Below are 15704 nucleotides of genomic sequence, written 5' to 3'. Positions count from 1 at the left end.
TGCCTTAAAAATGACATGATTTCCCCTATCAAAACAAGATTTTCATCAATTTCATATTGATTATGTGTATTCTTTAAAAAAATTGTGTTAAAATACACATAACATAAAATTTACCATCTTACTTCTGGGTATATACCCAAAAGAACTGAAAACAGGGTCTTGAAGAGAGATTTGTATTCTCACATTCACTGCAGCTTTATTCATAACAGCTAAAACATGAAAGCAAACCAAGTGTCCACTGGCAAATGAATGTATAAGAAAATGTGAAGAGGGAAATTCTGACACATGCCACAACATGGATGAACCTTGAGAACATTATGCTAAGTGAAATAAACCAGGCACAAAAAGACAAATACTGCATAATTCCACTTATATAAAGTGCTTAGAGTAGTCAAAATCATAGAGACTGAAAGTAGAATGGTGGTTACCAGGGGCTGGGAAGAGTAGGAAATGGGAAGTTAGTGTTTAATAGGTACAGAGTTTCTTTTGCTATGGAGATGGATGATGGTGATGGTTGCATAATATTATGAATGTACTTAATGCTACTGAATTGTATACTTTAAAAAATGGTATATTTTGTTACGTATATTCTACCACAATAAAAAAATAAGCTGGAAATAAATTTATTATCTTAACCATTTTTAAGTGTACAGCTCAGTAGTCTCCAGTACTGTGTGACCGATTTCCAGAACTTTCATCTTGCAAAACTGAAACTCTGTACCCATTAAACAACTCCCCATTTCCCCCTCCCCCCACCTGCTGGCAACCACCATTTTACGTTTTCTTTTTGAGTCTCAGTACTCTAGATACCTCATATAAGTGGAATCATTATAGTACCAGTATACCTCAAAAAGTTCATGGAAAAAATAAATTTAAAGATAATACGAATCTTTCCATGAACTTTTTGAAGTACCCTCATATTTGCCTTTCATGACTGGCTTGTTTCTCCTAGCACAATGTCCTTAAGGTTCATTTACGTTGTATAGTATGTCAGAATTTCCTTCCTTTTTAAGGCTAAATAATATTCCATTGTATGTATATACCACATTTTATTTATTCATCTGTCAACAGACATTTGGGTTGCTTCCATCTTTTGGCTATCGTGAATAATGCTGCTATGAACATCAGTATACAAATTATCTCTTAGAGACCCTGCAGATTATGTGCTTTGAAGTTAACTACTTACTTAACTAAGTTTTTTCTTTATACATGTGCAGATCTTTATTTGCAAGTGATCTTACTTCCTAATGCTAAAAGAGGAGTTTTTCATTTTCTTATGGTTGTTTTGATGGTTGACACTAATCTCTGATCAAATCAATCATTATGATACAATGTAAACATATGAACAGTACAATTATTGGTAAAAGTAATATTTTTTATTTTTTAACCTATCAATTATGTCTTTTAAATGTATTTCCATCTTTTCCTTTCATTAAACTAAAAGTTCCCTTATACAGGAACCCAAATCTTTTACCTAAATAATTTCATAACTGAGATAACAATGAGTGTTTTTAACTATCTGCCCAGATGTTCAATATCTATAAACATAGAGAGGAGCTACGAGATGTTATGTTGTTTTCTGTCATCATTATTTTTGAATCAGTAGAGGCTATCAGTATTTCATTACAAGCAACAGTGTATTGGTGATAACATATTTGAGAAATTACAAGGGTACTTCAAAAAGTTCATGGAAAGATTCCTATTATCTTTTAATTCTATTTTCCCACGACCTTTTTTAAGCACTCTTGTAAGTACTACAATCATTAGAATGACCTTTCCCAGTAGAGTCAGGAAGAATCTGATAATCAGAATATGCATGTATTAGTAGAAAAATAGAAAAAGACTCTCAACACAACTGTTTATTTATGAACCTATTCACCTATTACAGCTGTTCAGGCTCTAGATGGCTTTAAAATAAGTCTGACAAGACATCTGGGACCCAAATGGTACCCACTGAAAAGATACTGAGACATTCCATCAAAATCAAGATAGTATAAAACACCAATATTCATAGTAAACCTTCAGAACTTAGAATAGTCTCGTATCCCACATATAAAGCCCATGAAAAAGGAACTCCTTAGGGACAGTTCATTAAGCTAATGGCCAAACCTGCCTTTAGATGCCCCATCAGAACAGACTTTACTGGTATGTTAAAAATAAACAAAATATATAGGAGAGAAAATGTAATATTTTAATGATCAATAAGAATAAAGATTTTGTATTTACGGTGTTCATCTTCAACTTTGTTCCCTGAAATCCCCTAAAAAAAAAAGAAAGCATGAAAGCAAGAAAGCAAGAAATTGGTTAATCTGACAAGATAACATTATTGACATCTGAACGGGACATACACCATTATGTTTTCAACAGATTTCAAGTACCCTTGATTTGTCTCTGGGCCTCATCACTGCAAAACATATTTCTCTATCTTCAGAACTGAAATTTAGTTCCTATGGCAACCTCCTATTCGAAAACAGAGTCTAGGAATTTAACCTCAATTATTCTCCACTTCTGCCCCATTTTATGAGAATACGCAAAAAAAAAAAAAATATATAAGTGTAGCTCAACTTACACAAATTCTCTATAACATACGTGAGTAAATCAAATCATAAGGCAGGGGAGGGGAGGTCATCCCTTAAAGAAACACTCTGTTCAATATCCTTTTCTTTCTTTTTTTTAAAGAATAAACAACAGAATTAAATATTTAGTTGTGTTAGAAGTTCTGGTTTTCATCCAGAAGTCTTAAAATGTGTCACACACATAAAGACATCTGAATATTTTAACATTCAGTATAATAAAGGTTATCAATAGGAAAGTCAGAACCAAGAGGAGAGGAAAAATGATTTGGTGGGGAACTGCTGGAAGGTAAGAAACCTATGAAGACCACAATTATCAACTGCATTGGACAAATGTATAGAAATGTTTCATTGAAGCGTATTTCTAGATAGTATTCTTTAAAAAGTAAATTCAGTATGTTTAAGTGCTTTGGTTAAAAAAACACAGCTACAACAACAAAACACATATGATGGCACTATTAATCCACTGAAGAAAACAACACTCAATGACCAATTTCCCCCCGCCCAGATCTTCCTCTTTCTCCACAGCAGGCCAGGACCACATTGTTTTTATTACTTTTCTTTCCATTTGGCACTGGCTTCACTGTAGAGATTCTAGTCTCAGTCTTCTCTGTTTTCTCATCAACTAGGAGGTATGGAACTCCTCATCCCAGAATCTTTACCAATACCCTGGTGCTGTAATAAAACAATCAGGGATCTTTTGATATACCAGTGACTCTTAATTCAGACCTCTGTACCTGAGAAAATTCACCCAAAGCATTACAGGAGTAAATGGAAGACTGATCTTTTGCTACCAGAAACTAACATTTAGAGAGCAGTTACTCTAATATGGCCTACACATTAAGGGCAGCAGCGTGCATTAGGAAGGAAAAGGAGAAAAATACAATCTCAAAAATTGCTTTTTCACTACAGAGAATAAAGTAGAGAAAACTTTACACTTTTATAAAAACCTTCACAACAAAAAGTAGGATCAGCTTGGCAGGCATTTCCTTTAGAGACAGGGAGAGGAAGGAAAAGGCTGAAAGACAGTATTCTTTTCTGCCATGAGTCAGGGAAGTAAAAGCTCCATCAGAGATAAGTAGTGGCAATAGAAAGGGGAAAGGCAGACCAATCCCTGGGGTTGACTAAAGAAAGGACAGGAAATCACTAGGAAATTTCATTCCAGTAATCTACTCTTCCATCCCCAACAGTCCTGTGCCTGCTCCTAACATCACCTCAATCAGGAGCTTCTAACCCACATCATATGAGCCACCACTAGCGTTGCCATGTCTCAAAGTGAAAAAGTTGCCTACCTAATATTTATAGTCCATCTCTTATTAGGGGTAAGAAAGTCCCTCTCTTGTGGGTAGGAGTGGCCATGTAATACAAGTCTGGCCAATGATACATAAAATAAGGGTTTCTAGGAAAGTTCTGTTTTCTTGATATATGCACCACATCTTCTGTTTCTTGTTCTTTCCTCCTGCCTGAAATGCAGATGGCTGGAGATCTAGCACTTATTATGCAAGCAGGAGGAGAAGTTTAATATCCTAAAGATGGTGATCTCTGATGACATCATGAAGTCACTCTACCAGTGCAGAACACTCTGCTGCTGGATTTCTTGTTAAGAAAATAAATTAATCCTATTTTGTTTAAACTACTGTTATTTGGGTTTTATGATACATACAGCCAAATTCAGTCCCTGATACATTTCTATTCCCAAGTGAAGGATGCAGAAGTAGAAAGAGCAGCAGTCCTCCCTTTAACTGCAGGAACATCCCAATTTGAAACTTAAAATCCATTATTATACATAGTAGTTTAATTACCAATACATATTAGACACATTATACTTTTAAGGATCTTTTACAGGCTGACATAAAGCCTCAGGTAAAATGCCCTTTGGGTTCCACACACAAAATTTTGGAAAATAACCCATTCCGAAGATAGAAATAAACAATCTTACAAAGAGTTAACAAGTCTAAAAATCAACTAAACAAAAGCGGGCAATCTATTACATTAGATTTTTCTCTCTGGATGTCTTTATAACAAGATACCATTAACCCAGATACGCTTATATATTATTTTTTATTCATATGCATGTGTTTTTACTTCTAAATATTTTCCATTGCTTAATTTTAAATCTAGAATTAACATTTAAAGTATATTTTTATTATATGCAGAGAAAGGTTAAATAAGAATTTTTTAGAAATTCCTAAAGAGGAAAATAGGTTAGGTTTGTGCTATGGGTTAAATATTTATCCCCTCCAAAGCTCATGTTAAAAGCTTGATTCCCAATGTGGCAGTGCTGACAGGTGGGGACTCTATGAGGTGACTGGATCACAAGGATGAGGCCCTCAGGAATGGATTAATCCATTCATGGGTTGATGGGTTAATAGTTTAATGGGTTATAAAGGAGTAGACGGGGGGTTTTATAAGGAGAGCAAGTGATGATGTGAAAGTGCTCTTGCCATTCTCACCATGTGACAGTCTGTGATGTCACAGGACTCTGTACAGAGTCCCCACCAAGAAAAAAGCCCTCAGGAGATATGACCCCTGGACCTCGGACTTCCCAGACTCCTAAACTGTAAGAAATCAATTTCATTTTCTTATAAATTACTTAGTTTCAGGTATTCTGTTATCTGCAACAGAAAATAGACTAATACAGTTTGTTTTAAGTTAACAGGAGGGGGCAGCTCTATTTGCCTATTAATGTTTAACTACACGATATGAAACACAGGCCACAGTGTACAGTCAAGTCTCCAGGGAGATACATGTTCACAGAAGTGTGCCTAAGAGAATGATGTTCCTGACTTACAATTAAAGAAATACTCGTTCCTTACATGAGAGAATAAAGCAGGAAATCTCAAGATAGTAACCACTGTCACATGTGATTGTGGTTGCTATGGCAAATACTTTTTTTAAACACAGAAATAATCATCACATAAAACTGACAACAATTTCTCCAGTTGCAGCTGAATTCTGACCCTAGCTTATAAAAATATTTTTTATTTTAATAATGTAATATTCAATATTACCTAGTTCTTCGCTTTTGGCCCTGATTCCTTTAACTGCATGCTGTGGAACTAAAAACCCATTAGGAATGAAGAATAAAAATAAACACCACTGATTCTCCTCAGGCACATGAAAAAAAAATTTTTTTTTAAAGGTTGTTTTCTGTCTCCTTCATGCATCCCCCAAAGCATTTACAAGGAAACCAATTTGTGTAGAATATAATACCTTAGAAAATATACCAGTCTACCCACAATTATTCATTAACTTTCCTAATTTACACATGTCTTCCAAACAGCTAAAAAGTCTTTATGAAAATTTAAATATATAAAGGAATTTTTACAATACTTTAACAAAATGTAATTTAATTTTTAATTTCTTAGCATGATTATGATAATGATACCCAAGCGTAGAGAATGAAATAACAATCATAACTTTAGCATAATAAAAGTCAACATCAAAGGGATTTATGAATATTACCTCATTTGTTCTTCTAAAAATATTTTAAGATGTGGGTGTTCCACCTGATTAATGATCTTGAAAATTTGTCCTTTAATTTGTTGCCGAGAGTATAGAGAATACATATAAAAGCCAGGATGTTAATATAGAAGCTACTGAAATCAGTTTTTTCTTAACTTCATTAGACTGTATTTTAAAACAAAGGAGGATAAACACAACTAGAAGGTCCAGAGGCTATTCATAAAAGAGATTAAAAGCTTAAAAAATAATACCTGCTCAAAGGTTAAAGGGACTGACATCGTTCAGCCAGGAAAAGAAAAATTTGAAGAATTTAGTATCCAAGTATATATGCACAGAAAATAGTGACCAGCTGTTTTCCATCTCCAATGGGGGCAGAATATAAGGAAACAGACAAATTGAAGCCCAAGGATTTCAGTTAAATAAAAGGAATGATTTCCTGTGTGAGTAATGAACATTGTTATGGCCATTGTGTGCATCTATGGAAACCCCTTCCTGCAGAAGCTCTGGGAAGAAAGAGATTTTCATTTGCCTAAGGAAGACTAACACATGTGCTTTGTCCTACAACAAAAATGCATACACCAACAGGCCTGCTTTGGGTCATTCTTCATTAAACATCCCACAGACCAAGAGCAGACCACATTCAGTACTCACAGTGAACTCCAAACCACTGTAACCACATCTCAGCTGGAAACCCAGTACTTCTGTAGAGAAAAATGATGAGTTTCTAATTGCCCAGAAATACTATGGGTATTTGCCCCCACCTACAAAAGGAACTTGTAGTTTATTGTTGTCACCTTTATTGCAATGTCCTGGGCAAGATTAACCTTATAAATTAAAGAGACATAAATTTTTTTAAGAAAGAATGGTTAAACATCTCTGGAGAAGTAGGAAACTAATCCCCCTATATACTCTCCTATCCTTGTTAATTGTTTCTTGCCATTTGATATTCCACCCTTGGTGATTTACTCCTTTGGTTTGACACTTTATAATTATGGGGAAAAATGTATTTTATGAACATTAAACATTATTAGGCATTTTATACCTGTGTATCTGATCCTTTTCTGAAACAGGTTTTAGGAGAAAGAAGGAGAAAAAGGATATAAACCCAAACGGGAGAGAAGATGTTATCAAGCAAAGAATGGGACATGAATGTGGATGCTCAAAGCAAACTGTCTCAAATTTACAATTCTGTGGAGGGACATTAGATGAATTAGGGAGTGGTAATACCTAATGGTCACTCTTCCCTTCTTGGTGTCTCTCCTAAAGTCTTTGTAAATCAATCTAGTATCTGTTTCCAGGATAAATTCCTAAAAATCTAGTGGAGAATCTCATTTGCTTTCCCTTACTAATTAAGTGAAAATGCACATATGTGCTGTCCAAAATAAATTGTGATATATTTTTTAATTTACCATATATTATAGGCATATACAAAGAAGAAATCTTAAAAATATATATCAAATTACATAGTTCAGCATTTAATAAAAGGTTAATATAAGTAAATAATATAAAACCTAATCATGACCAGTTATTCACTACCAATGAGTCTATACGCACTTCACCACCCAGTTCTCTCTCTGCTGAATGTGCTCCAGTGTGTCTCCATCCTTCTTAAATACTCCAGGTGAGTTTTAAACGCAATACTGCATATGAGTTCTGTGCACTGAGAGTAGAATGAAGCTGCATATTTCCTCATTCTAAAAAGTGGTTATCAGTCCTAGCTGCACCCAGCAGCACCTGTAGAGGTTTTTTTTGATTTTTTTAATTTATTTTTAAAATAGAGATGCCCAGGCCCTGCTCCAGCCTGGAGAACCAGCATCTCTGAAGGGCTACTGCTGTGATGTATACTTGTGAGGTTAATTGTTCGGACCCAAGACCAGGGTTTATCTTGTAAATCAAGCCCACTGCTCCAGCCTGTAGAGATCTTTTAAGATCTTGATTCTTACAATCTATTTTTATTTTGCTCCACTTCATGTCGTTTGCAATTCTGATGGACTTTCATTCTATAGCTTCATCCAAGTTTCTATGAAAAATGTTGAGCTAACCAGGGCTGAGGCATAGGCCCTATAGCACACAATGAGAAATCGTCTGGTTGACAATGATTTATTTGAAGCTGTGGTGGACGGAAATTTAGCCATCATTGCTGCCTGCCTCTGGTGTGCCTTCATACTGTGGAGGCTAGAAAGCTAACCACTACATTTCCCAGAACTCCCAGTAACCTATGCTGACTTGTAATCTTCCTGATCTTTCCTAAAGGACTCACAGATATTCAAGAATCCTGCCCAAGAGGGACATCAAGCTTACCACCCCCAGGGTAGTGAGGTGATTTTAGCATCAAAGCTGGGTCTTTATACTTGTTATATCACTTACTTGCTATGAAATCTTGGACAAGTCACTTAAAATTACCAAGTCTCAGTTTCCTTAGTGGTAAATGGTAGTGAAAATGCTATTTTATAGTATCCTTGGGAGGAGTAAATGAGATAAAGTACATAAAGTCTTGAGCACAATGTTTGGCCCATAGTAGACCCTCAATTAATGATAGCTATAACCTTAGAAATTCACCTTTTTTCCCTTTTCCAAAAATAAAATAACAAAATTTAAATATACTTTTTCATGCTTCCATGGGACTTTCCCCATTTTCTCAAAGAGATGTCAAATTGCACAATCACTGGAATATAGTTCTCACCTCAAGTTATCTCAATATACATTATCAAACATATTCCTGGGTCAGATCAGCTGGGTGCTCTCTGACCATTTACTCATCTTGCCATTCAAATTCCTCTTATTCAAGTTTGGGCTATTCAGTTCATTTTGGAGATCATTATTCTCCACAGAATCCCTCTGGTTAGCTTACTGAATAAAGAGAGATGGAGCAAAGTCTTGGAGGAGGCAGGGAAAGGTGGAAGCAAGATTTTTCCTTGGGAAGGAAAAGAACAGAGCTGCTCAATAGCTCAGCATTTCTAGTCCCAGGAAGATAAAGCCTTCCTCTCTGCATGGGATATAGGGATGGGAAAAGCCCAGGGCTGTCCAGATGCTCTAGCTTTCCAAGTTGTTGGAAGGACAAACTGATAAGGTGGGCAGATGGAGATTACTCTTTATTGATTTCTTAATATTCTCTGCTACGTGCTTTTTGTATTTGCCTAAGTTAACACACAAACACAAAAACACAAGAGATAAATATACTATACTGAAGCTCAGAAAAGATTAAGTAACACATAATTAATAAGCAGTATGATTTCAATCAGATCCCAAGCTCCTTTCACTATATGACATCATTTATTCAGAAAATATTTAATGAACTCCTAGTATGTGCTAGGTATTAATTGTTAGGTATTTGGAATACAGTGGAGGAATAAACAGATAATCACGCAGAAGCAGGCACTTACAATACAGTGTGACAAGTGCTACACGAGTAGAAGCATGAGTGAGAAGGAAGCATACAGGACAGGCACCAATGCCTAACCTGAGGTCAGTAGAGGAAGCAACCTCTCAACTGAGTCTGAAAGGATAAATCTGAAGTAGCCAAGGAAGCAGGAATCCAGACAGAAAGATCTGGGCAGTGCAAACGCCCAAAGGTAAGAAAGAGCATGATAAGAGCTGAGGAGCAGGAAGAAGGATGAGGAGGGAATAGTGAGACATGAGAACAGAAAGATAAGAAGGGACCAGAACATGAACTGCCTTTTAATCCATGTTGGGCTTTAGCCTAAGAGCAGTTGGGACTTACTGGCAAGCCAGAAGCAGAGGAGAAATGTGGTGAGATCTGTATGGAAGTTAGGGGACCAAGACTGGAAGCAGGACATCATTAGGAAGCCTTCCAAGTGAGAGATTATGAGACTGCACTAGAGAAATGCAAGAAAATATGGTAATAAGAGTGTAGAGATATTTAGGAGGCAGAATTAATGAACTTGATTGATGTTAATGCAATGAGAGGGTAAAGACAGAGAGAGAACTTAAGAATGACTCAAATTTTCCTATCTTATTCCAAAGTCCACGTTTAAAACACCTACACACCTTTCCAGGTTCTTGCATGATAATGTTCAATTAGCCAGGTTGTCTACTAAAACTGGGAGGGGAGATGGCAGAAAGAGATTTAGTAAAAGTCTAAAATAGCCACTTTGTAGAATGAGAAAGAGTTGAGCAGAGAAACACAGGCCCAAATGCGCCTGAAAGTCTTGAACTGGTGGCCTTCATCTGTGCAGATGTGAGATTTTTCTCCAGCTGCATTTAGCCGCCAGCGTGAAGATGCACGGAAGATAGACAAATAGACTGATCCACAGTCAAGAGTATTCCATGAGGGGCAGAGGATTTAAGGACATGAGTATAGGAGAGTGGCTAAAGTGATGAAACAGCCTGTAAGCTGAATAGAAAAGTGAAGAGCAGGTGTGCTAATAAAAAGAAAGCACACAGGTCAAGGAACTAGAGAGCTCCCATGACAGCATTCCCCAAATGTGTTTCTCAGACACCAATTACAGGATGTTAATCACTGATATGCTCCTCATTAAAAGCTTTTCTTGGGTAAGTAAGTAACAGAAAGCCTGGGTAATATAATTTTTAAACAGGTTTCCTTCCAGCACTACTTGAGCATTTAATAAGCCAGTATTACATACTATAGAGCATTTAATAAGCTAGTAATACATATACTGTAGTTCTCTAATAATTTATCTCCAGGACAAATATGTATTTCCCAAACATTTCTGATTAATGTATATTATCTATCTATATTTACCAGAGAATCTCACTAAATGGGTATCTAAAGGAACACATTTTCAGAAGGTCTGTTCTATGAAATGAAAGGGAGGGATAGTAGAACACTTGGAAAGAAAGTCATATGTTACCTGGTATGTTACTACTATCTTACCAAGGCAGGAGGTTTACCTGAAAGTTCTCTTAGCTCTCAGAGCGATGAATCTTTAATCCTACTACAAATCAATACTTGAAAGAAAAAGTTTCAACTCTGACTATACTGTAATTAGTTTTCATTCATGAAAGCAATATTCCAAAAACATCTACTATCATGCAGTATAGGAGATTCACACAGTATTTTTACCACGGCAAACTTCACAATCTATTTGGGGAAAAAATACACACATGTACACATGAAAAATAACAACGTGGTTGGAGAATAGGGCTCTTCCTCAGATACCAAAAAGATATTGTTTCCCTTCAGGAAAACCAGAGCTATCAATCCAGCTCCACCCAGCTCTGTAAGACCAGAAGTTGCCTCCACAGAGACAAAGCTACCTGAGTAGGTCTGAACTGAACAAGGTAAAAGGCCTCAGTCTTCTATTTGCTGGGGCAACTGTTCTCCCAGAGTCACCCACAATGAAATAATCTCTGCTACTCCATCAATTTGATGACAATAGATTCTTGACCTGGTCTTAATCTACTCCTTCAAGATAAAAAGTCCTAAACGGTAATTTCCTCAAATGACAACCAACCTGCTTATACCCAGTGTCAACCATTCAGAATTTTAACTGGCACAGACCAGTATGGATAAAGCATATTATATATAAGGAAGAAGTAGAGATCCATGTGCAAATATTGGCTGGTGCCATATTGTGAAAGGCATTAGTTACCAGCTGAAGCCTGGACATTATATGGGTAATGAGGAGGCCCCAGAGGTATGCAAATGGAAAGAATGGGAGAGGGAGGGTAAAAATAATGCCACCACTGCTGCAAATAGGTGTGGAAAGTTCTTGGAACATACAAGGCAGGGTCCGTGCACCCTCCCGCCCCCTTTTCTTAAACAGATCAAATATTAAAATATTTTTTGTCACTTTTCTCCACTTAGCTTCTGAAGGTATTTGAATATTTTGCTTCCTAGGGTCAAATCTCCATATTTTACAGAGGTCAGAAAAACAGGTCTGCAATTTCTAGCTTCATGGATAAAGGTATGAAAGAGAAAGTGTGAGCATGATTTAAACTGACAAGAATGTTAAATCAGGCAACTCACTTGAAACTCAAATGGAAAAAGAGAACGGAAGTCAGAATCTTTGGCACACAATGTAACATAACATTCTAGAGACTACAGGAAACCAAAAATAATATACTGCTATAATTTCTTTAGGGAACAAAAATGCTAAAGATACATTAGCAAATGAGGCTTTGACTGATGTGACATAAGCTAAGACCTCATACCAACTAATCTAAGAAGTTTAAAGAAGATTAGAGCATGAGGAAAAACAAAACTAAAATAATTACGTGGTTTCACGAAAACTAAGTCCTTCCTCAACAGCTTCACATTCCTTACTATTGCTCTACTATAGTAAGACAATCCCTGGAAGCTATACTAATATCAGCTGATTAGATTTGGGGGAACACCAAAGTCCCACACTACAGAATATCTAACTTTCAGAAACTTAAAATACATGGAAAGTTGGCTCACGGGATTTAAAACTTGCTGAGGCCCATAAAACAACTGCAACTATATAAACCACTATCTGTTCAACTTAAAAACAGGCTTTCAATAAAATCTCTGTGACAAAAAGTCATACCTATATAATTTGTTATAATAAAATTAAGACATATATTGATCTCTGTGGTTTTCTAAGTTCAAAGTCACTATACAAAATATGTGGAAATCTGTGGTGTAATTTTAAAGTATGATGTCTCATAAATCATCATTACTATCTCTTCCTTGCAGTATAATAATATAACATGAAATAGATTCCATGAAGACTCATTTTTTCAACCACTGTATATATGCTAATGTTTGACTATATGACCACATGAAAAAGTTGTGTATATAGTTTCACTGGGAGCTCAGCAGCTCACTAGATACAGCGAAGCATTTGATCTTCTACCGGATCTGCTAAGAGTCATAAAATCTGAATAAAATAATTTTTATCAGCTTGTGGAAAGTGATGCTACGTTCTGATGGAAAATGTATTAACTGTCTTACCACAGGGTCTTTTTGCTCTATAGGCCATGTGACTTGTACCCTAACACTAACTGACCATCCTATGCAGTTGAGTAAGGCCTGTTATGGATGCACACCACCTATTCTAGTCAGAAGCCCAGCTAGGAATTTCAGAAAATCTAAGATTTATGCTGCTTTCCAAGGCAAAGGCCCAGGAGACCCGCCAGTGGTGGAAGACAGAAAATTCATAGCCTCTCCCTCACCCCAGGATTAACTATACAGCAATCTGTTTGCATTCTGTGCTTCATGACCCTCACCTTCCAAAGTATAGAACCATAATGGGGTATATATACAAGGAAATGTGAAGAAAGCAGTAGCAGTGAGCCAAGTGACTTAAAGCTATGAAGTAAGACCTCAGGGGAAACAGCCACACAGGGGAAATAACAAAAAAAAAAAGAGGTGGGCAAAAAGAAAATAAAATGTCAGAGAGGAAATTCTGATATCCATTTTGCTGTACTAGCAAATCACTTGAATATTTACAACTTTCTAGGCTCTACAACGGCAAAAATCATGCAATCCTACTTTTCTGCCATTTAGAAGCAATACTATGAGGTGGAAAACAGACTAGTGCTTAGACTTTGACATCAACCACACAGGACTAGGGTAGTAGGGGAAAGAGAAGAGGTGAGTAGGTATGAGGAGATAATCCACTTTTGCCTATCACTGTGAAATCACAATGTCCTACACTGTAGCTGTAGTATCTTAAAACACTATTTTTTTTAAAAAAGAAATGCTAGTCTGTGAAAGTATCCCTATCTTCATCCCTCTGAAAGCAACAGAGGTCAGAGAGAATGTCTTAATCATCATTTAGCCCTGTAGCACCCCTGGCACTGTGCCTCACACATGATAAGCAGCAGTAAATATGTACAGAACCAAATCTTCTGAACATCCCAGTATCTTAATTCTTCTTTCTAGTGTTTATTTTCCCACTTCAGCCCCTCTTTCTTCGGGTAGCTTGCACTCCTCTGTTTCTGTGGCTTAAGTGATAATTTAGACAACATGAAATAATATGTTGTATTTATTGGAAAAGAATTTTAGGTTTGCTTTTTTAATTGGAAAAGTAAATGTTAGGAACACTAACTTTTTCACTCTAAAATATTTTACAAATTAAATTATGGATTAGCAGCCCTCAATAGAAAAAAGTTCCATACCCCTAAGCTAAAGATGTGTTGCTTTCTGTTATATTAAAATAAAAATTTAAAGAGTTTACTTGTGCCATACTCTTTTTTACAGTTAAATAAAGCCAAGAATTAAAAGTTTCCATAATTGGCTAGAAAAAGAACCACAGAACTATCCTGGTTTCTATGTAAGCATACTTTCAAAACAAAAAACTAATATTCAACGGGAATAAGCCACATACTTTTCATAGTTCCATCTTCTTCTTCCTCATCCTCACTGTTTATAACCATCGTCCCCAAATCAGACTCTAACATTGTGCTGTTATGTTCAATCATCGTCTGGGCCCCTTCGCTCATCGTGCTTGTGGCCCTCATCGTGCCCACGCTTTCCGAACTAGTCTTCACCATGGTGTGGGAATCCAGCTCATCTTCATCCTGCAAGCAAAATACTGCAATGAAGGAAGACTTCTCTAAAATAGTTGGATTTCTTAATTCTCAACAGAATGAGCATAGTACATTTTCAATAATGATAAAAATACTACTATTACTACTAATTTTAATATAAGAACACACATACAAATGTTATCATAAGAGCCAGAATTATCCAAAATAACCTAAAGCTTTAGAAAATCAAAACTCAAGCAACAGAAACTGTTTGATGAAATAGATGGCTGCTAGTTGCTTTTAAAGTAAGAATTCAAGGCTGACTGGTTAGCACAGTCACTTAGAGCACGGTACTGATGACACCAAAGTTAAGCATTCTAATCCCTACCAGCCAGACCCCAAAACAAAAATAAAATAAAATAAGGATTAAGATAGGTAAATGATCATCAAATGCATAACAAAAAATACAGGGACAAAATAATTAAACATACAGAAGACAGCACATTTAGGCAAGAACATGTTGGCATTTTCTACTATAACAGGCATAATGATGTTTATAACCTTGTACGACAGCCATTAGCTTTTTCTTTTAAATTGTGGTAAAATATATATCACACAAAATTTACCATTTTAACCACTTTCAAGTGTGTTCTGTGGCATTAAGTATACTCACAATGTTGTGCAACCATCAGCGCTATACATTTCCAGAACTTTTTCATCATCCCAAACAGAAACTCTGTACCCATTAAACAATAATTCCTCATTCTCCCCTTTCCCCAGTCACTGGTAACCTCTATTCTACCTTCTGTCATTATTAATTTGACTATTCTAGGTACCTCATATAAGTGGAATCATACAATATTTGTCCTTTTGTGTCTGGCTTATTTCACATAATGTTCTCAAAGGCTCATGCATGTTGTAGCATGTGCTGGAATTTCATTCCTTTTAACTGAATGATATTTTATTGTACGTACATACCACAATTTGCTTTCCCAATCATTTGTTGATAGACATTTTGGTTGTTTACACCTTTTGGCTATTGTGAATAAGGCTGCTGTGAACACTGGGATACAAAACACCTGTTTGAGTCCCTGCTTTGAATTATTTTGGGTATATACGTAGAAGTACAATTTATGGATCATACGGTAACCCTGTTTAATTTTCTTGAGGAACTCCCAAATTCTTTTCAACAATGGCTGTACCATTTTACATTCCCACCAGCAATGCACAGGGTTCCAATTTCTCCAC

At 36.2% G+C, this 15704-nt stretch overlaps 1 protein-coding gene across 3 annotated transcripts in view; it reads right to left on the bottom strand.

Moving 5' to 3' along the window:
• Positions 1-15704, bottom strand: part of STK3 (serine/threonine kinase 3) — a 304634-nt gene that overhangs the window by 74017 nt on the left and 214913 nt on the right. For all 3 annotated transcript variants that reach the window (XM_063079486.1, XM_063079485.1, XM_063079487.1), the window contains one exon: positions 14315-14507. In XM_063079486.1, the coding sequence (XP_062935556.1) occupies positions 14315-14507 (193 nt within the window). The remainder of the gene's footprint in view (positions 1-14314; positions 14508-15704) is intronic.

This window comes from Cynocephalus volans, chromosome 15 (assembly GCF_027409185.1).
Source record: "Cynocephalus volans isolate mCynVol1 chromosome 15, mCynVol1.pri, whole genome shotgun sequence".
NCBI lineage: Eukaryota > Metazoa > Chordata > Mammalia > Dermoptera > Cynocephalidae > Cynocephalus > Cynocephalus volans.
This window is presented reverse-complemented; position numbering and strand designations above follow the sequence as displayed.